Raw genomic sequence first — 24,965 nt, 5'->3', positions numbered from 1 at the left:
TCAAACCCACCAATCCTTTCTATATGAGAAGCATGATTTCCCTCCAGTCACTGCTGAGTCAGTGAAAAGAAAGATACCCACATATACATCACCCAAGGTAGAACTGGAAGACAACTGGCTTTTCGCTGCCATTATCCTCAAAACATTAACAGCATTAGAGCAATAACTGACCAAGCCATTAGCTTACAAAATCAACACAAATTATACCACTTCTAGAGTTCAAAAAGATCTCAGTAACATGCCAAAAGTCCACTAAAGTGGCCTCCATTAGCATGGAGCTACCACCTCTTTGATGAATTGTCATCATCCCAACTCTGTTCAAGGCTCAAAACCAAATATAATGACATTATAGCCAAAGCAGCTGTGCATGACTGATGATGGTACTACATGCCCAGAAAAGCATCTTGTAAAGTTACTACTTATTTCCTAACAAGATTAATCAGAGCAGTCAGAAACATTTATAATTTAAAGCTCTGCTTATAAACACTATGAACACCATTAAGGACAAGCAAATGAATAAATGCAAAAAAATGTCTTCCATTTCACTAGCAAAATCTCTGAATTGCTCCACTATACATTAGAACCCTTAACTTCATCTGTATATTTGTTTATCATTTTTATTCTAACCATAAGTAATGGCTCCTTTTCACTTGCTTTAAGCAGAATTAAAACTCCTAAGGAAGGCCACTATTGAGCCAATCACTGACACAGAAGCTCTCACTCAGTTATTCCCAGGTAGCAAAGGAACATGAAGGCACCTTCAATAGCTACCAAAGACATTCTTCAGAACAATAAGCCAGACAAAAAAAGATACCACTAATAAAGATACCCACTAATAAAGACAGCAGTGGGGGTACCAAAAAGGTTTTGTTGTTGGTGATGCTTAGTTGTTAAGTCATGTCCAACTCTTTTATGACTCTATAGACTGTAGCCTGCCAGGCTCCTCTGTCCATGGGGTTCTCCTGGCAAGAATACTGGAGAGGATTGCCATTTCCTTTTACCAGGAATCTTCCCAACCCAGGGATTGAACCTGGGTCTCCTGCTCAGCAGGCAGATTCTTTACCTCTGAGCCACCTGGGAAGCCCTAACAAAAAGTGAACATCATTAAACATTAAGGTGAAAAAGAAATGTACTGAATACAACTGTTCACTGTTTGTCTTGCACAATATACATGTACACATGCTAAAAAGAATCCCTTAAACTAAAAATTATTAATATATTTTAACAATTTACCAGCATCCAGGGCTAGCACATTCCAGAACTTTCTGACCTGGAGGAAATATTTCCATCTGAACTGTCTGATAGGATAGCTACTAGTCACACATGGTCAATGAAACCTGAAATGTGACAAGCGCAAAGAAGGAACTGTGCAGACAGTATTTGTTAAGTGAATAAATGAATGAATAAATGGGTGAACAATACAAAGCAAGTCTGATGAAGTTGTTGCAGCACATATTATATGGCACATACTAGATAAACAGTTGACTAAAACACATCTAACAAAAAATATTCTTAAAGATAGCTTTGCTGTGCATGTTGGGGGAGGACAAAGGGTATATGAGAAATCTCTGCAATTCTGCTCAATTTAGCTATGAACCTAAAACTGGTCTAAAAAATAAAGTTTATTTTAGAAGCATAAATCAAAAAATAGTTCTGGATTCAAACCTTACTGACACTCACCAATCTCTAAATTTACCTTTTTCTAAACTCTAGTTCTCAGGTAAACCTCCTGCTTTCTCCTTCAGCAACAGTGTGAATACATGTTTATATAACAATAATTCTTTGGTTTTGATATTGAGGGAAAACCCCCATTCATGCTTCTAAAATTTGGGGCCATATCACCACCAAAGTGATATGGTAGGTTCCACCAATGACTGAAAAAATTCAAATTAAAATACAGTTTTCAATACAATTTGAAAAAATTCAAATTAAAATATTTTCCACAATTTAAATTGGAAAAAAAAATGACTATTAAATGTATGTGATATAAAAGTCACAACTACAAGTCCTTGTCCTAATTGTTTATAAGGTATTGAACTTAAGTGATGGGTATTTCCCTCAATTCCTAGTTATTTGCTTAATCATTTTATCATCAGCTAATGCTCACTGGTGCCTAACAGTAACAGCCACCACAAAAAACAAATTCTGGACGAAAAATTTTAAATGGAGTTAGTGCTGCCCCTTACCTTCATTTACCTTCACTGTATATTTGCAGGGCAGAAAGCAGAACAGAAAAAATCAAGATTATTTCAAATAATACTAACAAGCCTAACATCCGCAGTGCACACCAGGCAGTCCCAGATGCTTTTCTTTTTTAATCCAAATGACAAGGCAGGCATTTTTTACCTCTACTTTATACTTAAAGAAATGAGATACCAGAGTACAACATCTGTCTAAGATCACTCAACTAGAAAATGATGGGCTGATTAACTCTAAAATCAACCCTCTGTCCCTATACCACAATGCCATGTTCCCAGATAAATATAACTGAACTGTAGAACAGTGCTTCCCAACTTAGGCTGCATATTAGAATCTCCTTGAGAAAAGGTCCAGTTGTTTGTATTTTTTAAAGGTCCCCAAATGATTCAGGAGCTTCCCTGTTGGCTCAGATAGTAAAGAATCCACCAGCAATGCAGGAGACTGGGTTCAATCCCTAGGTCGGGAAGATACCCTGGAGAAGGAAATGGCTACCCACTCCAGTATTCTTGCCTGGAGAATTCCATGGACAGAGGAGCCTGGCGGGCTACAGTGCATGGGGTCAAAAAGAGTGGGACATGGCTGAGTGACTAATACACTTTTCTCATAGAATTGAATACCACTATAGACATGGTCTGTAGAAAATCTGAATTATTGAGTCTACTTTTAATAAATTTCCTCTCTCCCACCTACTGTCAAGATGTCAGCATATTATTAACCACTATCATCAGTGTGTCTACATCTAATGACCACCATACCCTTCCCACTACCACCATTCTAACTGGCTATTACCTGCTATATCTGAGACAAGAGAGAACCACGCTAATTAAAACAGTATGTACATGTACACAGTGAGTGAGTGAGTGAAGTCGCTCAGTTGTGTCCGACTCTTTGCGACCCCATGGACTGTAGCCTAACCAGTTCCTCCGTCCATGGGATTTTCCAGGCAAGAATACTGGAGTGGGTTGCCATTTCCTTCTCCAGGAGACCTTCCTGACCCAGGGATTGAACCCAGGTCTCCTGCATTGTAGGAGAGCAGGAGGGCCACCGTCTGAGCCACCAGGGAAGATCACTATATGTACACAGTAGTATATTTTAAATGGATAACCAAAAAGGACCCACTGTATAGGACAGAAAACTCTGCTCCATAATATGTAACAACCTAAATGGAAAAATAATTTGAAAAGAATGGATACATGTATATGTATAACTGAATCACTTTACTGTGCACCTGAAACTAACACAACATTGTTAATCAACTACACTCTAAAAATAAAAAGTTAAAAAAACAAAAATATAGTTTGTAAAACAAAAGCAAAGAGGCTCTATTTGAGTCTAACATCACTACAGTACACAAGCTCCTAATACATGAACTTAGTGACATCAGATATGGTTACTCATAAGCCTCTTCTGGTTAATTTCTGCTTTTTAATTTTATTCCTGATTCTTGACTATGTACAGTCCCTGATTCTTTGTTCCTGATTCTACACAGTTAAACTATTATCTCATTGGGAAACAATTATTCCTTCACATATGCCTTCCTACCTAGATTACAAATTCCTTGAGTTCAGGGGCCACGTTTTATTCACCTTTGTACTCTAGTGTCTAGCTCAGTGTCTCACATGCTGCAAGCTCTCAACAGATGTTTGTTTCCTAAATGCCTCATATAGGCAGCCATGAGTGAAGTTTAAGGACACGTGGTAATTTGTGGCCATATGCAAACAACCCTTCAGTAAAGAACAAGGAGCTCTAAGGCTATACGGCTGCTGGCTGCTTAGCCAGAGCATTACAGGGTGTAAAGATTTTGTCAGGGGTGTGAGGATTTTGTTGTCACTATACAGGCACAGTCTGAGTGTTCCTTAGCTCTGGGGCTGACTTGTTTCAGTTAATTCAGCGTAAGTATTTATTGAGTTTAGTAGTGGATGAGACTATCAGATCACTCTACCTCCAATGAGTCCCTCAGATGCATTTTCTTCTCTCCATCATCATTGCTGCCACCCACGTCTAGGCCATCATCGTCTCTCTACTGGAGTATTCCAATTTATTCTCCATAATGCCACCAAAGTGACCTTTTCTTAAAAAGCAGTTCTGATCACATCACTCTTCAAAGTTTTTCAAAGCCTTCCCTCTTCCCTTAAGATAATGTCTAAACCCCCTAAAATGGCTTAACAGTCCCAGTCTGATCTGCCCCTCTAGCTGTACAGATCACCACTCACTGCCTAGTAGTCCTTACTCTAGCCATATTATCCTACAAATAAATCCATAATTAGACCATGCTATGTTCCAATGAGAAACTCTGCTCAAGTATGTCGAGAAAATCTCAATAAGCATTTAAAACACTCAAATTATGGATTGAGTTTTCTAAAGCGAACAGGTTTCTCAAGACCAATTGTTAATAACTCTGTCACTGATCTAAAGAAGTGTTTCCTCTTTGGCAAGGAAGAAAGAAAAATACAAAACAATACTGTTACTGGAGGAGGAAAGTTGAAAACAAACTTCTTGAAAAAAAGCACCAAGGTCTCCATGCCATGGTTCCTATCCCTCAGCACATAGTGGCCAGTCAATAAATGTTTGTTGAATGTTTTAATGAATGAATGACCAAAGTGAATAGGAAATGAGAAATTCTGGGGACAGAACAACCCAGAAATATTAAGGGGAGGATGCATGTGTCCCAATTCTGACCAAAAAAAGACTCAAGGAAAGAGTTGCTGGAGGTTTCCAGGAAGGGTCTTCATTCTTTTAAGAGGGCATGGAAGACCTGTTTCTCTCCTACAGGACACGAGTGAGAATGGAGGTAGCCCTGGCTGCTATGATACAACCACTTAGTATGCGGACAAAACGGGCAACTGAGACAGAGACTCCCATCCTGAGAGCCAATGTTGAACTTGTGGTCCTTCTACCCCTGAACTTCTCATTCTGGGAGCCAATAAACATTCTTATTATTTAAGTCAGTCTGACTATTACTTGTAGCCCAAAGCCTCCTAACTGATACTTTCTGGGAAGCAGTAAGGAGAAAATCATGTTGCAGATGATGAACACAACATATTACCATTTCATTCTGTAACCTAACCAGAAGCTAATCTATATTTTTTAGCTATTTTTTAGCTAAGCTAAAAAATAGCAAAATTGGGATTTTCCTGATAGTCCAGTGGCTTAGATTCTGCACCCCAATACAGGGGAGCAGGATTCAATCCCTGGTCAGAGAACTGAATCCCACATGCTGCAACTAAGACCCAGTGTAGCTGAATAGAATAAAATAAATAAAAAAAATAAAAAATAGCAAAATAACTGTTTTAAAGGAATACAGATCTTCTATGCACTGGTAGGCTATATCAAATAAAAGCTATATTAAATAATTCCGAATGTATTTTCTGTGAAAAAAGGTATTCAGCTCTCATGGAACTAACAATAGGTTAGACTCACAGAAGAAAATACTAATGAATTGGAAGGCACAGCAGTATAAAATATCCAGAAAAAAAGAGAGAGAAAAAAAGACTAGGGAAAAAAAAAGTGAGCAGAACATAAGTGGGCTGTGAGAAAATTTCATATGACTCAACATATGTCACTGGAGACACCAAAGGAAAAGTGGGAGAGTATAGAAAAATATTTGAAGAAATAATATTAACATTTTCCCAAATTTGACTAAAAATTATAAATCCATAATCCCAAGAATAAATAAATCACAAACATAAGAATCATGAAGAAAACTACACCAAAGCCCATTACAATCAAATTGTTTAAAACCAGTGATAAAGAGAAAACCTTAAAAGCAGCCAGAGGAAGACACATTATGTACAGAGAGAACAAAGAGAAAAATGACAACAGAGCTCTCTGAAGACAAGCCAGAAGACAGTGACGTACCATCTGTAAAGTAAAGAAAGAAAAAAAAAAGATCAACCTAGAGTTCTGTACTCAGTGGACATTTCTTTTAAATGGAAAGCAAAATAAAGACTTTTCCAGTCATATAAAAGTTGAAAGAATTCACCAACCACAGATTCATACTACTATAAATGTTAAAGGAAGACTATCAGGCAAAAGGAAAATGATACCAAATGGAAATACGAAATCTATACGAAGGCATGAAGAGACCCAGAAATGGTAAATATACAAGCCCTTTTTTCTTATTTTTAAAAACCTCTTTAAAAAGTAATTGAATGCTTAAGGCAAAAATAATAATGTATGGTAGAGCTTATAACATATGTAGAAGAAGTAAGAAGTATGACAACAATAGCACCAAGGTCAAGGAGAAAGAGAAGAATGAAAGTACACTGTTCTTAAGTTTTTACACTGTGTGAAGAGGTATATTACTTGAAGTATAAGTTAAAAATGTATACTCTAAGCCTTAAACCATAAAGCAACTACTGAAAAAATAAAAAACAGAATTATATCTAACAAAACAACAAAGGAGATAAAATGGAATCATAAAAAAATGTATTCAAGAAAAGGGGGGCTAAAGAGGAAAGACAAACAAAGAACAGATGTGCCAAGCAGAAAACAAATAGCAAGATAGATCAAACCCTGAAGATAATTGATTAGTGGAAAAACCTGAACAGCCCACATAAAAGGCACACATTGTCAGACTGGGTAAAAAGACTCAACTGAACTCTGTCTACCAGAAGCACACTTGAAACACAAAGAAACTAAAAGGCTAAAACTAAAAGAATGAAAAAACATCTATCATGCTAACACTAATCACAAGAAAGCTGAAACTGCCATAGAAATACCAGGCTAGTAGATTTCAGAGCAAAGAATATAATCAATGATAAAAAGTCATTTAATAACCATAAAAGGGTCAATTCATCAAGAGTAGGTAACAATTGTAAACATTTATGCACCCAGTTAAGTCAGCCCACCAAAACATGGAAAGAGAAACATGCCTTTCATGGTTAAAAGGTAGCATTAGCATTTCTCAATCAGAACTGAACACTGCCAAAATAGGGATTAAGATCTTTTTAATGTAGTAAGTGGCATGCAGTTTTAACTAAAAGTGCAGTATTTCCCAGTATTCCCCAAAAGAGGCAAAGGTGGTTGTTGTTCAGTCGCCAAATTGTGTCCAACTCTTTGTGACCCCATGGACTGCAGCACCCCAGGTTTCTCTGTCTTTCACTGTCTCCTGGAGTTCACTCAAATTCGCGTTCATTGAGTCAGTAATGCTATCTAACCATCTCATCCTAAGGTAGCAGTATGTTAAACAGCTTATCAAAATATTTATGACTTCACTGCCAAAGCTGGTCAAAGCAATGTAAAGCTGACTCACCTTTCATATTGCCTATCTCGTGGTGATGAAGCACCCCAATGTCGAAAGTCCATGATTAACATAAGTAAAAGGAGACAGGATATGAAGAAGAGTCCTAGGAATGCCACCCGCTGCCGGGAAAATGGGCTCACTGTGGGCACAGTGAAGTACCAGGAGGCTGGGCAGAGGAAGGAAAAACTGATCCTGAAATAAGACAAACATTAGTAAGAAAAGTCTCTACAATTGAGTGCTAAAAATGGTTTTAAAGCTAGGTTAAAGCCCTTCCTAATAAAGACAAAAAAATGTATGCCACCAGAAGTCTAAATGTTCATTTAGTCTCAAAGTTTAGAAAAGGACCTATATGGTTCATGGAGCTTTTACTATATAAACTAAAAAAGCCCTCTCTGCTCTCTTTCCAGAGCCTGCACTTTGGGGTGAAATTCAAAGAACTAACTTCATGTTAATGAAAAGATCACCAGTCTCCCTGTGCAAACTCATATAACATTGAAGAGCACTTGCAACAGTCCCACCAAGAATACTGTCAAAAAAAAAACAGAAGAGACAAAATTTATTAACTGATTTTTAAAACTATTTTAATGGGTAACATATACACACAGTAAAAAAAAAAAAATCAGTTTAAAGGATATATAGTGGAGAGTGAGTCTTATGCCTTAACCCCTCATTTCCCTCTCAGAGGCAACCACTATTACCCACCCAGGGATATTCTGTGTGTGTGGGTGTGTGTGTGTGTGTCTCGCTCAGTGTTTGTGTGTATGTGTGTCTCTCGCTCAGTCGTGTCTGACTCTCTGCAATCTCACTGTTCCCCAGGGACATTCTATGTATATGTGTGTCACTCACTCAGTCGTGTCTGACTCTTTGCAATATCATGGACTTTATGCATACACAAGAATAAATACATACCATCAAGGTAATATATCTGTGTATGTGTGTTTGTGTGTATCTCCACTCCTTTGGTTTTACACCAGTAGGTATACTGTCCTGCATCTTTCTCCATTTATTCTATTTGACAACTGTCTCATTTGCTACAAGTTGACCCACATATCCACATAAATCTTTTCTGAAACCTTCAGAGTATTATAATGTATGAATAAGTGTATTCAACTGTGAAGTTCACTTTTCATACTAATTCAAAAGCACCTCAGTCTGTTTTCAAAGTTCATTACAAAACAAAAAAAATTTTTTGTTTGTGTTTTTGTTTCACCTCCTCAAGGGGCACCTAGCCTCACTCAAGTGGAAATCTGAAAGAACATTACAACCTAGTAGCACTTATTAGAACAGAGCAAGCACTCACTCAATCACGCCGGGACACTGCTTAAAAGTACTGCTGTATCCGCCTTCAAAAGAATGCAACTCTGATCTTCTTTGCATCCATCTGACCAGGCTGCAAAGTCCACATGCAGCCCTAAAGCAAACCTCACTTGTAACAACCTCCCAAGGCCTCTCAACCTGCCTGCCAGCCCCCAGCTGAGCTTCCAGCAGAGGATAAAGTGTGCAATCTTACCTAGCCATGGGTTCCCGTCAGTGGTCTCAATGCCTGTCACCTCCTTTTCCTTTTGCCTTGGAAAGGTAGTCTCCTTGTCCTCGGCATCTCCTAAGTCTACAGCCTGGAAAGAGTTGGTTGGGTTTCAGGTTCATCTCCAGCAGTGCCCACGAGACTATACCCCCATTCCCCCTCACGAGAAGCCATGGCGCCCACCTACTCCCCGGGCTCCCACTCCAGATGCGTTTGTTCTCGTTCCTGGGGCTCAATGGACCCTACCCCGGTTCCCTGGGAGCCGGGTGTTCTAGAGGGCCGGCAACGTCCTCGAGGAACCCGCCGTCCCCAGGTGGCCAGGATGGGAGTTCCTCTTTCCCTCGCCTCCCCTTCCGGCCCCACAGCCTTCCCATGCTCACACTCACCGGTCGAACGGCCAGCCGGCTCCCTCAGCACCGTTCTTCTAGGTCCAGTAGCGCTCCCAGCAGCTTCTAAACAAGCCGGAAGGAGGCCCGGGCAGCCGGCGGCGCCACGTCCCCAAGGAAACCGCAGAGAGCCAATGACTGACAGGGGACCCGAGGAGAGGGATCCGCCCTCCTCCAGCCTGAGCGACGGGCAAACCAGCTCTGTCGGCCGCACGTAGGTCCGCCAGGGTGGCCAATCCCATAGAGCGCTCGGCCTTACTGCCCGCCCCGGGATTTCCGGCGCGTCCAATCCGGAAGGGTGTCGTATGTGGCTCCGCCTGGATGGGCCGGCGGGGGCTCACAGGGGGAGAGGTAGCAAACTGCGCCCAGGTACCCAGCGGCTGCAGCCCTCTCGGTGGCGCGAGTTCTCTACTGGCCTCTTTCTCTGAGGCTGTTTTCGGGACCGAGCCGCTGGCCTTTTGGGGGAGTGGGGGTGGGTGAGAGATTAGGAGCTGGGGGTTCGCGACAAAGGTGCATTCCTTGCCTACAGCCAATCGGAGGTTTTGTGTCCACAAACCCTGCCCTCCAGAACGGCAGTTCTCCCTACAGTCTCTCAAACATGCCCCGGATTCCCTGTCTTGTCCCGTGAGAAAAAAAAACATAAACTAGGGACAATGACGACTACACCGAAGCACTTATATCCATTCATCCAACATTCAGTGAATGTCTACTGTGAGCCAGACATTACGAGCGGCTGTGTCCCTGCCGTCCCGGACCTTACGGTGATACACACAAGGATGTTTCTTGAATGTTGCTTTTCTGCTTGGTTATATCAGGGGTTCCTCTCATTTCCAGGAGGGAACCGCTTGGACAGGATGAAGTCCAAGTCCTTACAAACGTGGCACACACATGGCCGTCCACGACTTGCCCATGCAGCCTCTTCCACTGCTCAGCTCCCTTTTTATGCTCCAGTCGCACACCTCTGGTTTCCGCCTCCTCTACCTCTCGCCTCCACCTGCCTTGGTCCTCTTTGCCAGATGAACTCAGCCTCGTCCCTTACCTTCGATTTCAGGGTCACTTTCCCTAAAAGCCTTACTTGATCTGCTGCTGCTGCTGCTAAGTCACTTCAGTCGTGTCCGACTCCGTGTGACCCCATAGACGGCAACCACCAGGCTCCCCCGTCCCTGGGATTCTCCAGGCAAGAACACTGGAGTGGGTTGCCATTTCCCTCTCCAATGCATGAAAGTGAGAAGTGAAAGTGAAGTCGCTCAGTCGTGTACTTGATCTACACCTCCTTTATAGATGCCTACTGTTTCACTTACCACGTTGAGTTAGTTATATTTATGTATGTATCTATCCCAATAGACAGGATATCCTTGAGGGCAAGGACTATCTGCTTCCACAGCAATGCTGGACACTCCCTGGCACACAAAATAGATTCATATATGACAATAAGTGAATGAATGACTGTGGGAATAAATGAAGACCACCCAAATGAGAACAAAGAGGCTATTCTATACCTAATGAAACAAGGCAGTCATTCACTATCACTTGGCATCTGGCAGAGAACCAAAGACTGTCAGGGGAGTGGGAAAGTTTAAGGTAGAAAAACAAAACGGGAAGATTTCATGTATGCACTGATTTGAGAGTACTGGCATGGGGAAGCTGGAGGCAGGCTACTAGAAGTATGGCATCTTATGTGATTGTTTTGGTAGAGCATATTTGACTTTCTCCAGTTGGTCCTGAGTTGGAAAAGCAGGGCAAAAATTGGGGAAGCTGACAGTCACTGACCAGTCATAAGAATTCTTGGCTGATTGCTGCAGATTGATTGCTGAGCTGATTGCTGATTGTGGGTCAGAGTTTTAATTGTCATATGTGGTCTGACCATTATCGAGTTTGTATATTCAGTCTCTCGTGACTGTTTCTTTTTTCCTCCATTACCCTCCCAACCTGGTTGACTTTCCTAGCTTGCTTCAATTCTCACCTTTCTTCTTTGTCCCTCAATCCTTACTCTGCTTCAAGTGTTATATTTTATCCAGGCCCCCAGAAACTACATTGAGTAGAATAGTTGTGTAAAGTTAGGATTAATCACAAAAATATACAAATGTCAAGTGGTTTTTTTTGTTCTAGAGCCCAGTTTGGTGCCTAGAAAAAGATAGATGTGGGAAAAATTCAACAAATGTTTTGGCTTTCTTTTTTTTTTTAATTCTTGAAGTTGCCTACTAACTATGCAGTTATAAATCTAATCTATGTATATTTTAAATTCCAGCGTTCCACTAAATGAGTGTTTTTGAGCAGAAATAAAATGCCTATTTATGTTTTAAATTGTACTTAATGTATATGGTTGATGAACTATTAGAACTTGATGGTGCATTCAAACATCTTCTAAATTTACATTTCATAACTATTGTTACAAAACAGAAAAGAGGACTTCCCTGGTGGTCCAGTGGTTAAGAATCTGCCTACCAGTGCAGGGGACAGGGCTTTGATCCCTGGTCTGGGAAGTTTCCATACGCCGCAAGACAACGGAGCCTGCGTGCCACAGTTACTGAGCCCTCGGGCTCTAGAGCCCGTGCTCTGCAACAACAGAAGCCATCTCAGTGAGAAGCCTGCTTACCATAACTAGAGATTAACCCCTGCTCACCACAACTAGAAAAAGGCTATGCACAGCAACGAAGACCCAGTGCACCCCAAAATAAATAAATACAATTTAAAAAACAGAAAAGAAACCTACCTTTTAATCCCAATACTGCCTTCAAGCATTTGTAAAGCATGATTCTTTACAAAAGCCTGCAGTGCTTATTTGATTAACAGCTTACAGGGCTGAGTTCTGAGGTTTCCAGTCAGGAGGCCAAAAAAATGGGTTGAGATCATTTCTCCATCTCATTTGCTGTAATTCAACATGTTGAAACAAATTACAGAACTATGCATTTCAAAACAGGTTTTTAACTGCTTTTTAAAGGCTTGTCTACAGTTAAATTTGCAATTTTCTCAAGATGTTCTTGACTCTACCCAGCCCTGAGCAAAATCAGTCAAACCAGCCCCACACTATGTGTTAGTTGTATGCTTAGCTTAATTTCTCATCAATTGTCCTTCATTCCACACTTCATCCTGCCCTAACCTCCAATGGAGTTTAAGGTGGTCTTCGCTCTCCCCTCCAAGTTTACTCATCTCTCCTGATGTGTCCTGTAGGTACTTTATTGTCCAAGACCAAATTCACTGTTGCTCCACTCATTACCTTATCCGCCCAAACTTCCTCCATGCGTATTCCCAACTTTGATGAAATACCCTGTGATTCACCCAAGCAGAAATCTGCAAGTCATTCTTGAATCTATTCCTTCTACTTCCTTTTCCCATTCCATCCGGTTAGTCACTGCTGCTGCTGCTGCTGCTGCTAAGTCGCTTCAGTCATGTCCGACTCTGTGCGACCCCATAGACGGCAGCCCACCAGGCTCCCCCGTCCCTGGGATTCTCCAGGCAAGAACACTGGAGTGGGTTGCCATTTCCTTCTCCGGGTTAGTCACTGGGTGTTCCTAATTCAAAGACCTAAAATTCTCTCTAATATCATCTGTTGAAATCTTCTAACTGGTCACCCTACCTCCAAAGACCCATTCCCCTCTTGTGTACCCTTCTATTCTGACATAATGAAATATAATCATGCTATTTCCTGTTTTAAAATCCTTCTGTGGTTTCCCGTCCAAATTCCTTGGCATAGTATGGCAGATTCTGCTGACTCCCTACCCAAAACACCAATGACCTCTCTTCCACCTTGTTAACAGAATCCCAATTTTATTGTAGAAACCACACTGCTACGCTTGGCTATGTGTTTCAAGAGTGCTAGCTCCCACCTCAGCCCTAGAGAGTAAACTGTGACTGGTCTGTATCAATCATAGTGGCCTATTCCTTTACCAAGTATTGAGCCTGGGCATATGGTGCAGTTCTAGCTAAAGGGAAGTCAGCTGTTGGGAGGAATGGGAGGAGGATGAAAGACATTTTGGGGAAAGATTTCCTCCATCTTAAAAGAAATTAAAAGTTTACATAATGAGAGTGAGAGAAGAAAAGGACCCTTTTCTACCTCCAGAAGTAATCTTAAGGATACCTGGAGCCTCTGTAGTCATCATAAAATGACTACAACCATCAGGGTAGGGGGCAATCCTGGGAATAACAGAATAGAAATATAGAAAAAACATGGGAGAAGTCCTATTTACGGACTTATTATTTAAGGTACTAAATTCATTATTGTTCTTATTTTAAATCAGTTGAATCAGGGGATTCTGTCAGCTGTGGTCTCCTGACTGATGTGTGCTTAAGTCGTGTCCGATTCTTTGTGACCCCATGAACTGTAGGCTGCCAGGCTCCTCTTGTCTTGGCTTAAAATGCCTTATATGATCTAACCGCCAATATCATCCAAGCTACTCAATAGGTATTCTCACATATAACCCTGACATATTTACAGTTCTCAGAATTATGCCTTTTCTTACCTCTGAGCCTTTGCACTTGTTATTACTTCTGTGTAAATGACTTTCTTTCACTTCTCTACCAAATGAACTCCTCAAAGCTCAGCTCAAGTGTCACCTTCTCTCTGTGAGCTCCCCCAGTCAGCTCATGCACTTCTTGTCTGCTCATGTAGCACTATGCTCATGCATACTTCTATTAGGGCAAGAATAATTGTTTTAAAAGCTGGCAGCTGTTTGAGTGGGCCTGGTATCAGCTGGCCTGGTAGGAAGACAGAATATTTAGGTTTTGGATGATAATGGGTATGTTTGGTCAGGGAAAGTGGGATCCCCTGGGCTACTCTAGATGGGAGAGGTTTAGACCAAGAAGACTTCAATTATTCTCCAAATAAAACACAGAAATTTTGAGCATTCCCTCTAGAGACTGGGTTTGGGGAGCTCTGGTAAAGAAAAAAAAATGAAATAAAAGAAAGATGAGGGACCTGTGCAAGGTGGTGGCAGACAAGACAGGAGAGAGCAGCCCAAGAGAGTCCCTATATCGTCTGTCTATGCCGCTGCTGCTGCTGCTGCTAAGTCGCTTCAGTCGTGTCCAACTCTGTGCAACCCCATAGACGGCAGCCCATCAGGTTCCCCTGTCCCTGGGATTCTCCAGGCAAGAACACTGGAGTGGGTTGCCATTTCCCTTCTCCAATGCATGAAAGTGAAAAGTGAAAGTGAAGTCGCTCAGTCGTGTCTGACTCTTTGAAACCCCATGGACTGCAGCCGACCAGGCTCCTCTGTCCATGGGATTTTCCAGGCAAGAGTACTGGAGTGGGGTGCCATCACCTTCTCCGATTGTCTGTCTGTGGTTGTATAATAAATTATCTTTCCCAGTTTCTGTGAATCAGGGATTTACAAGCAGTTTGGCTCAGGGTCTCAGAGGCTGCAATCAAGATGTCATCTGGGGTTCTAGTCATCTGACATCTTAACTGGCACTGACATATATGCCACTAAAATGGCATACTTACGTGGCTGGCAAGTTGATGCTGTCTGTTGGTGGGAGGCCTCTGTGCCTTCTCACATGGACTCTTTCCTGGGATCCTTGGGTGTCTTCATGATGTGGCAGCTGGCTTCTCCCAGAGTGATCTGAGAGAGAAGGATAATGTGAGTGCCAGGTAGAAGCTTTTTCTTTTTATGACTTAGCCTCAGAAATCACATATCTTCACTTATGCCACATGTTATTTGTTAAAAGCCAGTCACTAACTCTCAGTCCACATTCACAGGTGGGGCAGTTAGGCTTCACTTTTTGAAGGGAGAAGTATCAAACAATTTGCAGACATATTTTAAAATCACTAGTCTTCAAGACAAGGTGGTCAGGGAAATTTCAAATAATAGCACTGACATCTAGAACTCATCTTTGAGTTCTGTGATACATTATAATCCTCTCCACAACCCTGAACCTTCAGTAAAAGTCTAATAACACTATAGCCATGTGTTGGAGTACCTTGAAAAATGATGGCCTAGCAGTGCAAAATGAGGACAGCAACTGTAGGAAGTGAATTAACAAGTAGGATGATTGAAAATTTAACAAACACAGGAAATCAGTGCCACAAGTCATTCACAGAAATGAAAGGCTCTTCAGAAATATCAGCTGGGGAGGTGGGATGCAGTTGAAAATGCCCACAGTACTTGGGGTGAAGGCATGGGGAGAAGGATAGTAATCTCCTTCTCTTGGTTCCCGTTCTGATTTTTTTAAGTGTGGCCACCTTCAATAGGCCATGTGAATTTGAGGATTCTGACTCCATCCTGGCTCTAGGAGTGGGACATGCAAGCCAGGCCTAAGGTAATGGGCAAAGTCCCATCCTTTGGCCACAGCTGTTGTTTTCAGGAGTGGTCACACAGCCTAATTCCAGGCAAAGAGACATATTTGCTGGAGCAAATAAAAAGTTTATTTGCTTTTCTTAGGGAGTGTTTGAGGGAGCCCCCCTCCAAATTCTTGATGACATGGTTAAGTTACTGAGTCCAGTGAAACCTGAATTCCATTCTATCTCTGGATAGCCAATTATTTGAGCTAAAAAATATCCTTAATTGTTTAAATCAGTATGAAAGGGGTTATTCTTCTTTCAGTGTGTTGTATGTTTGACAATTTTCACAATTAAAATGTAGGGAAAAATTACATTAAATACCATTTTCTCAGCTACCAATCTGGGAAAGATTAAAATGTTTGATGATATACTATGTTAGTAAAGGTGTAAAAACCACTCCATTCTTCCATACACTCAGGCCCCAAATTTTGGAGTTATCCTTAATCCTTTTCTTACTTTCATACCCACCCCCCACCCCAGTCCATAAGAAAAGCCCGTTGGTGCTACCTTAAGAATGTATTCAGAAGCAGCCATTTCTCACTAACCTCATTGTTACCACCCTGGTCTAAACCACTAAGGCAACGAGGAAATGCACATTGCATAAGGCAAACATGGACCAGGTGACAAGGTCAGGGATGTACCTTTGGGGAAAAGAGTGAAAAGGGAAAATAGAACCTGGAAAACAGCCGGGAAAATGACACATAATTCAGGGCTTTAAGGTTCACGGGTTGAGGCCCACATCTGCTGTTTTCCGCTAATGATGATATTTATATTGTTGATAATGTTTGTTGCCGTCATAACTGTGGCTAGTTGCTTGCTTTGAAAAGATATCCCATATATCTTTATAAAGGATTCAGCACCACAGAGCATTAAAAATATATCACATCTACTTAGATAAATAACCCAAGTGTCATTCCCTGCTGATAGTTTATCTTCTTTGTATGTCAAGGACAACAGACAGTTTACATTCTCTGATAATATTCAAGGAAAGTTTTGCAATTTTAGCCATTTTACTTAAGAAATTAAAAATATTTAAATCTAGTCTTTACGATACAAATTTCATATATTAGTTGAGGTCACACATGTCACAGACCTGAAGTCAGCATATTATTGTCAGGCTTATTTGTGAGATATCCCAAATTTGGTGCTCTAGTCTAGAAACAAGTTGATTGTGCAAAGAAGCAAAGGACAGTAACTAGTTGTGGGCATCTTGGTTTCTTGATTGGCAGTTATGTAACATGATGCCATCGATTTCTGCAGTGGGTAAATGGGCAGTCATAAAGAAAAGTAAGTAATAATAATTATAATAATAATAATCAATATTTGTTGGGTTCTAACTAGTTGATAGTATAGTAAGAATTTAACATTCTTTTTTGATTGAATCCTGAAACAAGTATGTATTATTACTGTTACCATTTTACAGATGAGGTAACTGAAGTTTGGATTAAGTCATGGAACTTCAGCTACCCTATGATCCCTCCTTCATCTCTGACATTCATGACCAAGGCAATGTCAGGATGAGTCAGAGAGAAGTCTCTTTGTTTCTTCCTTTTTTAAATGATTGTAATTAATTATTTTGGGATTTATTACCTTGATCTAGAGAGGCAGCACTGTGTGCCTAAGTTTACACTCTGATGTCAGGCAGGTAAGCGTTTGAAAGCTGGTTTCACAACTTTCCTAGCTGTGTGACCCTGAGGAAGTTATGTTCGTTAAAGCTCATTTTCTTATCCATAAAATAACAATAACAACCCTTCTAGGGTTGCTGCCCTCAGTCTTTCTCCACAGCAGCCAAAATGACCTTTTCAAAATGCAAAATTTGATGTTATCTAATTTAAACTCAAAATGAGATCCTACAGTTCTAAAGATATAAACTGATACCTTTAACATGACTTTCAAAGCCTCTCATGATCTGGCCCCTAATTTACCTCCCAGGCTGCATCTCAGTTTATGCTTCCTCAAATACTGGCCTAAACCTCTCAGTTACACGACTTCTGCAATACAACAGTCTTTTTGTCCAGAAAGTTCTGCCTCCCTTACCTCTTCTACTGCTCCCCATCTGATTCGGCTTAACTAACTCTTATTTTTAAGATCTCATTTTATTTATTTTATTTTTTTATTTTTTTTAAGATCTCATTTTAAATGCCACTTTCCCTGTGTAACATAACTCTATTCGAGTCCCTCTAACATAGACTTTCAGGGCATCATATGTTTTCCCTTCACAGCATACAACCCAGTTGTAATTTTACATTTGTGAGCCTCTGGTTAATGCCTGTGTTCTTTACTAGACCCTAAGCTCCACCAGAAAAGAGACCATGTCTAGGGTTATTCATCTTTGTTCCCTAAACACCTGTTCAGGGCCTGGCATGTACCATTTGAAAGAATACGTGAACTGGCTAGCACTATTAAGCTTTACTGACCCTGCTGAGACTATAACGTTAGTCTACAGAACAAGCATCATCTGGATGTTTAGAACTAGTAGGGTGATATGCTTAGTCGCTTCAGTCGTGTGTGACTCTTTGCACCCTGGTGATAACAAAGGACTATTTCTCAGTGTGAATAACCTGCAGGGAAAATGCAGATGTCCACGCTTCATTCCCAGAGATGTGAGTTGATAGGTCCAGGATAGGGTCTAGAAATTTGCATGTCTGATAAGTCCTCAGGGCGACCACTGGTAAGAGAGGAAGGAAAGGAATGGAAAGGGAGGAAGAACTCACTATCTTTTAGTAAACTCCTACAAAGTAATGGCAGGGCTCGTTTTCCAGCCCTGATTTCTGTACTCTCTTTTGAACTTGTTGCTTACAAGGCATCTTCCCAGAATTAAGGCCATGATTAGGGAAAGAATGAGCTTTGCTAGCACCCTGTTGTGTGGTGTCTCAGGCTACAACTGCAGGACACCTAGTAAGGCTGAGGGGTAAAGGAACTGGAACTTACTGGATGCGTCATTGCTACCACCTAAGGGGAGAAATAGCAGCTGAGGCCCAAGATCTGTGAGTGTCTCATTCATTATTATTTTAAATAAATTCTGCCAAATTCTTACACTGTTTCAGGTACTAAGCTATTCTGAAAATATTATGTTACAGCAGAAAAAAGAAAGATACTCCTCCTGATGGGGCTTCCCATCTACTGATAAATAACTACATAAAAAGTAAAAGTTTATTGGCCTGTACCTCTTAATAATAGATGAATGGGGGTTTAAAAATATTTTAAACTACATCCTGGATCACTAGATGGCTATTATTTTTTTGGTAAAGTGAGATAGAGGTCATCACCAATTCTATTCCTATATTTTGTTATTATAGGTAGTACCAAAGAACATTTTTATACAAATAAATAAGTGGGATTTTGCCAAATACTTGTCACATTTTCCCATATCCTTAAAATTTGTTAAAGGATTAGAAACCATCTCATTTGAAAAAGGATGTGTTACTCATTTGAGTAATCACTTTTTCAATTTCTGGAAATAAACTCAAAAAGTTTTATCAAGTGACTACTAACTGTTTCTCTTTTACTTAGAGGCATTTTGGTGTTGGAGCTGAAAACCCCTCAAAAATGTGTTTCATGATTTTTCTCGTTGTGAATAAAGACCTACTTCTATTATTTAGGTCATGTTAAAGGGCTATAAGAAGACATTTCAGATAGGCAGAAGTAGGTATAATAAAAATATTATATACAGGTTTGTTATTTCAAGATTTAAAATTATACATTTGACAGAATTAAAAGAACATGTCACCGTCTGAGATGGAGATATTACTTGTAATTAAATGAAATGGTTTCCAAAAGTTCAGGGTATTATATCTTAGATTATATTATTTGGAGAACACTTTTGTTTTACCAAGTACATAAGTAGATGCTTTTAAGAATGCAGTTTTATCTACTTTGTGAAAATAAACAGCAAAAAGTAGAGAAGGTATTATATGACTAGTAGGTACAGTTTACAAAATGGTGTAAAAATAATTGTTTAGGGGAATTATTTACACAATTTACAACATGTTTCTGTCAAAATAACAAGGATATGATAGAAATGCATAAATGAAGGCAAAAAATGAGTGGCAGTGAGAAGGTTTGTGCCCAAATAATAATATGGATTTACTGTATCAAATAAAATTTTTTCTGGTGTCTATTTCATGTTCAGTACAAAATGAACTAAAACTTCCTACTGGATAAGAACCAGTGAAGCTAAAGTAATCTGGGGGGACTTTGCCTGATATTAGGCATGATATTAGGTTTGTTTCTTAGACTGATCAAAATAAGTGATTTTGTTTTGCTTTTTTTTCTTTTATAAATAAGATCATTTAGGAGAAAATATTTTTAAAAAATGTTGTGATAGTAACTACCACCATCTGAAAAAAAAAAATGTGCAAAGAGAGACAGTTTATTGCTTAAAGGATGATGTAACTAAAGTTCCAAAAGAAGATACTCTTTCAGTTGTTGGCTACATGGAGGTTTTTATGCACCAGGGCAATGAATTCTAACGAGATGAAGGATGGTGGGCAAAGGCACTCTTGTCTTTCATATGGTGGAAGGACAGGCTCTGCTTTCTCAGGAAGATTAATTTTAGGAGAGATACGGAAGATGAGGAGCAACAATCGATTCCCTTTTACTATTCCCCACATACCCACTGGAAAGTCTTCCTGTACACATTCCCCAGTTGGAAACTGATAAAATACATAACTGTATCTTCTCATCCTTTCAGTCCTTACTGATTGCCCCCTCTCTGAATTCCTATAGCTCTTATGGTCTATTCTTGATAATTTAGGAATCAATTTCCCTTTCAGTAACTGTAAAGAAATCAGTCTTGTTTTCCACTCTGGCTGCCAGAATCAATCCCATTCTATATTATACTCATACTTCATGTCTGGTCATGAACAACAGAAGTTCAAGGAAAGAGAGTAATGTAAGTAGTAGTAGGACCTGTTTTAGACCTTCAAGATGAGATTTTTATAAGAACAAAGAGCAAAATGCATTCTAGGGAAGAACATGTGTTGACTTAGGATATAAATCAGTTGTAATGAAGACTCAGGCTAACAGCAACTTCATGAACAAGCTCTCTCCTGTAACAGAGCGTGTCGTCCAGAGCGTTACTGTAATCCATAAGGCAGCAGGTTTTCTCTACCTCTTGCTCTGCCACCTGCTAAGGTAGGCCTTGTCCTCATGACCAAAACTGGTTGACATCTTCTGGGTCTGTATTCTGTGACTGGAAGGGAGAAAATGAGGAAAATATTCAAAGGGGACGTACTCTTTCCTTTTAAAGGCAGAACCCAGATGTTTCAAATCAATTACACTCACATCCCACTCGCCAGAAATTAGTCACACATACAAAGCTAGCTGCAAGAGAAATTGGGGAAAAGCTGCTGAGAAGCCACATGCCCAAGCTAAAACTTGAAATATTTATTACTAAAGAAAACAAGTGGTCTCACAGATTAACACAGAAAATGACAGGAGGTAGAAGAGAGCATAGGGAAAACAACTGTCCTAAGAATATAAGACTCTACAGTGCTCGACTGAAGAGTTGCAGGTGTGGGAAGTTACTGAGGGTTTATAAAGAATATCACCAAGAAAGTTGTCTGTTTGCTAATTTGTTTTCTAGGAGAGTTTAGTGCGGTGACATGTAGGCTACAGTATGTAGAGATGTGATGAGAGGGTATATCAGACAGTTAGGATAGATAAGGTCCTTGTTATTTGAAGTGTGGCCCAGGATCTCAAACAGCATCAGAATCACCTGGAAGCTTGTCAGAAATGCAGAATCTTAGGTCCCACCCAGACCTACAGAATTATAATGTGGCATTTCTACAAATTCTTGAGTGCATAATATTAAAGTCTGAGAAGCACTGGGCTAGCTTATGCTGTGGTATGTAATAGTCCTAAAATCTATACTTTAAAATCACAGATATTTCTTTCTTGTTCATGCTGAAAGTTCATCTGGAAGGAAGAGGGTGGCAAGTAAGTGACTGCTTCATCATCCTCACCTGGACCCCAGCCTGATGGTGCCTCTACCATCTGAACATCACCAGTCAGGTGGCAAGGGGAGGTAATGTGTGGTTCTTATACTTCTCTCACATTTCCTTTGTCAAGCAAACCCCATAGCAATGCCTGTCTTCAAGGAGGTAGGAAAAACAATTTTACCGCATCTCTAGGAGGAGAGGAATCAAAATACTTGTGAAGCCAGGAGACCCCAGAGGTAGGGAGGTCTTTAAAGGTTATCACAATGTGAATGTAAAGTGATCAGACACTAGGAAAATATAGTATCATTTGGAAGGAAAAGGAGAGTATGAACAACAACAAAGACATTTCAGAATAATTATTCTGAAGCAATCAAGAAGGACTCCCAACTTTAGAGTCTGACAGGGTAGAAGTGAAAAACTGCAGAGGAATTGGTTGTTGTGGGGAGTGGAAAGGCTGAGTTTGGAGTCAGTCAGTCAGTTCAATCGCTCAGTCGTGTCCGATTTTTTGTGACCCCATGGACTGCAGCACGCCAGTCTTCCCTGTCCATCACCAAAGCCTGGGGCCTACTCAAATTCATGTCCATCGAGTCAGTGATGCCATTCAACCATCTCATCCTCTGTCATCCCCTTCTCCTCCCACCTTCAATCTTTCCCAGTATCAGGGTCTTTTCCAAAGAGTCAGTTCTTCGCATCAGGTGGCCAAAGTATTGGAGTTTCAGCTTCAGCATCAGTCCTTCCAATGAATATTCAGGACTGATTTCCTTTAGGAGGGACTGGTTGGATCTCCTTGCAGTCCAAGGGACTCTCAAGAGTCTTCTCCAACACCACAGTTCAAAAGCATCAATTCTTTGGATATGCTAAATCAGAAATTAAAGTGGATATTCGTCCTCCACCTATCTTTCCAACCTCATCTTCTATCACTCCCTCCCATCCCCAACCATGCTCCAGCCACACTGACCTTTCTGTTCCTTTGTATACCAACCTTGTTCTCACCTTAGGATTGTTGTACTTATAGTTTCTTCTGGAATGCCCTTCTCTGAGCCCATCATGAGCTCCTGCCTGTCATTCAGAACTTACCATAGTGTTAGTCACTCAGTCATGTCCGACTCTTTGCGACCCTATGGACTGTACCCTGCCAGGCTCTTCTGTCCATGGGATTCTCTAGGCAAGAATACTGGAGTGGGTTGCCATTCCCTTCTCCAGGGAATCTTCCTGACCCAAGGATAGGACCTGGGTCTCCTGTATTGCAGGCAGATTCTTTACCATTGAGCCATCAGGGAATACCATAGTGTTACCTCTTCAGAAAGGCCTTTCCTAGTCATACAAATGTAGCCACCCAGTCACACATTTATCACACCTTGCTACTTTAGTTATCAGCATAGTATCTAGGGCTAACCAATATTTTTAACGGCTTATCCCTCCCTCTCCATTAAAAAGTAAGCTCCATGAAGGCATGGACACTATCTTGTATCACCAGTTTCAAATACAGTGCCAGGCAGAGTTGGTACCAGATATATATTTACTGAATGTTCACATGGAAATTTCACTTACAAGATATGCAATAAGGGAACTATAGACAGGACTCCAATGAGGAAAACAGATTTGGGATAGTGAAGTTCTCTAAACTATTAGATGAATAGGAATTATTTAAACCTTTAGGAATGTTCCCCCTTAGTGGGTAGAGAAGTGTAGGAGATTCAGAAGTCTAAAGGGTAGAGCAGTGTCTCCTGAAGCAAGGACAAGGTTTCAGTGAGTGATGGGTCAATGATGGGCAAGTGTTACCTCTTAGTGAAGAAGAATGGGAATAAGAAAAAGACCATTGGATTTGGAAAGGTCATTTGTGACCATAGATTAAAAGAGCAAAAATGTAGGGCTTAAGAAGAGAAAGGACTTGGCAGGTATAGCTCATTAGTAGAGCAGTTTGGCAGTTAAGGGAATTAGTACTCTAGCAGGATTGAGTGGGTTTCTTTTTTATGAAACCCAGGCTTCTTAACTTGAAGTTAATGGACCCCTAGGGGGTCCACAAGTCATTTTTAGGGATTCTGCAAACTCAGAAATTATAGGCAAAATTTTCTGTGTGCACAGGGTCAGAGATGCAGGGATGAGGATTTGTAATTTCATTATTTTTCAAAAGGTCAAGACCCAAAGGGTAAACAGCTATTGCTGAATAGGAAGAAAATAAGTGAGTTTGTTATATAAAAAATAAAAAACTCGGAGGCCCAGAAAAGGGCTAAGCTTTAAAAAGAAAAAGAAAAACTGCTTATCTAAGCAAAAGCTAGAAACAGATTTTTTTTAAGTTCACAATTACATCATCATTTCAGTAAACGTGGGAGTACAGACCTATCTGGAAACGCTGGAGAAACTTGTGCAAACACGATCCAGTGAAGGGTTACTGAAGCCGGGCAGACCGCGTGCGGAAAGCCTGTGTTCATCAATCCAGCCTGAAGCCATAGCAAAGCACCACCTGTGTAACCTCACGGCCCAGGTGATGCTTAAGGCTGGGGACTGCTCACATTGTTCTTTAACCATAAGCGCCCCTTTGAGACTCCAGCCCACCTGTCTGCGAGGGAGAGCCGTCTTAAAACAAAAGGAATAGTCACCGGGAAGGTGGGCTCATCAGTGAGTCAGCTTAGGGACAAGCTTCCCCTATTTGACGCACTTTCCTGCTGTTTGGGCAGCAGCTGCCTCCTGCCCAGCCTCCCCACCTGTCATTGTCTCTGAATCATCCTGCCCCACGTCGACAGCTCTCTTCCCGGCCTCAGTTCTCGGCCAGGCTCAGGGTCTAACGTCAGCAGGTCTCCGAACTCATTCACTCAAGAACTGCGGGGTTTATTGGGTGACTCTGGGGCCTGAGGAGCACCGAGCCCTCAGGAGTGTGCCCGCGCATGGCCCACAGGGAACACTCCCGACCTGACAAGAGTTTAACCGGCCGCCGCCTGCATGTCGCAATAGCTTTCCTGACAGGCCGGTGGGCCACGCCAGGGGATGCCAAGCCCAGGCCGGCTCCGCCCCACGCCAGCCCGACATCCCGCGGGAATAGAGCTCTCGCGCCAGGGCCACCATCCCGCATGCGACCTGCGAGTCTAGGGATTCGGGGCAGGCGCTTGAGCGCGGATCTTAACGGCACCAGGCAGCAGTTTGACTTTGAAGGCCGAGTACCGCCTTACTCCTCCCCCTCCCTCTCCCCCTCCCCACCCCCCAAAGCGATGCAGCCTGCAGCGCAACACAGCTCCACCGGCGCCAGTCTGGGGCCCAAATTCCGCCTCGATAGCCCCTGGGCGCTTCGCCCTCTTCCTGTAGCCAATCGGATCCCGACGTGATGCTAGCCAATGGCCGGGGTCAAAGCATCAAGGGTGGTTGAGCCTATCAAAGTTCAGCCTCAAGTTTCTCCCGC

General features: G+C 41.3%; 1 protein-coding gene and 1 non-coding gene across 5 annotated transcripts in view; both read right to left on the bottom strand.

Moving 5' to 3' along the window:
* ENTPD7 (ectonucleoside triphosphate diphosphohydrolase 7) overlaps positions 1 to 24,965 on the bottom strand; it is a 48,375-nt gene that overhangs the window by 23,342 nt on the left and 68 nt on the right. The window contains exons 1-6 of one of the 4 annotated variants that reach the window (XM_086377198.1): positions 23,912 to 24,361; positions 14,793 to 14,910; positions 12,066 to 12,221; positions 9,353 to 9,807; positions 8,955 to 9,057; positions 7,454 to 7,636 (exon numbers count right to left, since the gene is read on the bottom strand). In XM_086377198.1, coding sequence (XP_086233324.1) covers positions 7,454 to 7,636; positions 8,955 to 8,962 — 191 coding nt within the window. In that variant the 5' untranslated portion in view covers positions 8,963 to 9,057; positions 9,353 to 9,807; positions 12,066 to 12,221; positions 14,793 to 14,910; positions 23,912 to 24,361. Of the gene's footprint in view, positions 1 to 7,453; positions 7,637 to 8,954; positions 9,058 to 9,149; positions 9,313 to 9,352; positions 9,808 to 12,065; positions 12,222 to 14,792; positions 14,911 to 23,911; positions 24,362 to 24,965 lie in introns of those variants that run through there. The other 3 variants (XM_086377199.1, XM_086377201.1, XM_086377200.1) reach the window with 3 other exon arrangements.
* TRNAS-GCU (transfer RNA serine (anticodon GCU)) lies at positions 1,010 to 1,080 on the bottom strand. Its single transcript has one exon. It is a non-coding gene; the product is annotated as a tRNA-Ser (tRNA).

Source organism: Bos grunniens, chromosome 26 (genome assembly GCF_055505025.1).
Source record: "Bos grunniens cultivar Pamir isolate PY7600 chromosome 26, Bosgru_T2T1.0, whole genome shotgun sequence".
NCBI lineage: Eukaryota > Metazoa > Chordata > Mammalia > Artiodactyla > Bovidae > Bos > Bos grunniens.
This window is presented reverse-complemented; position numbering and strand designations above follow the sequence as displayed.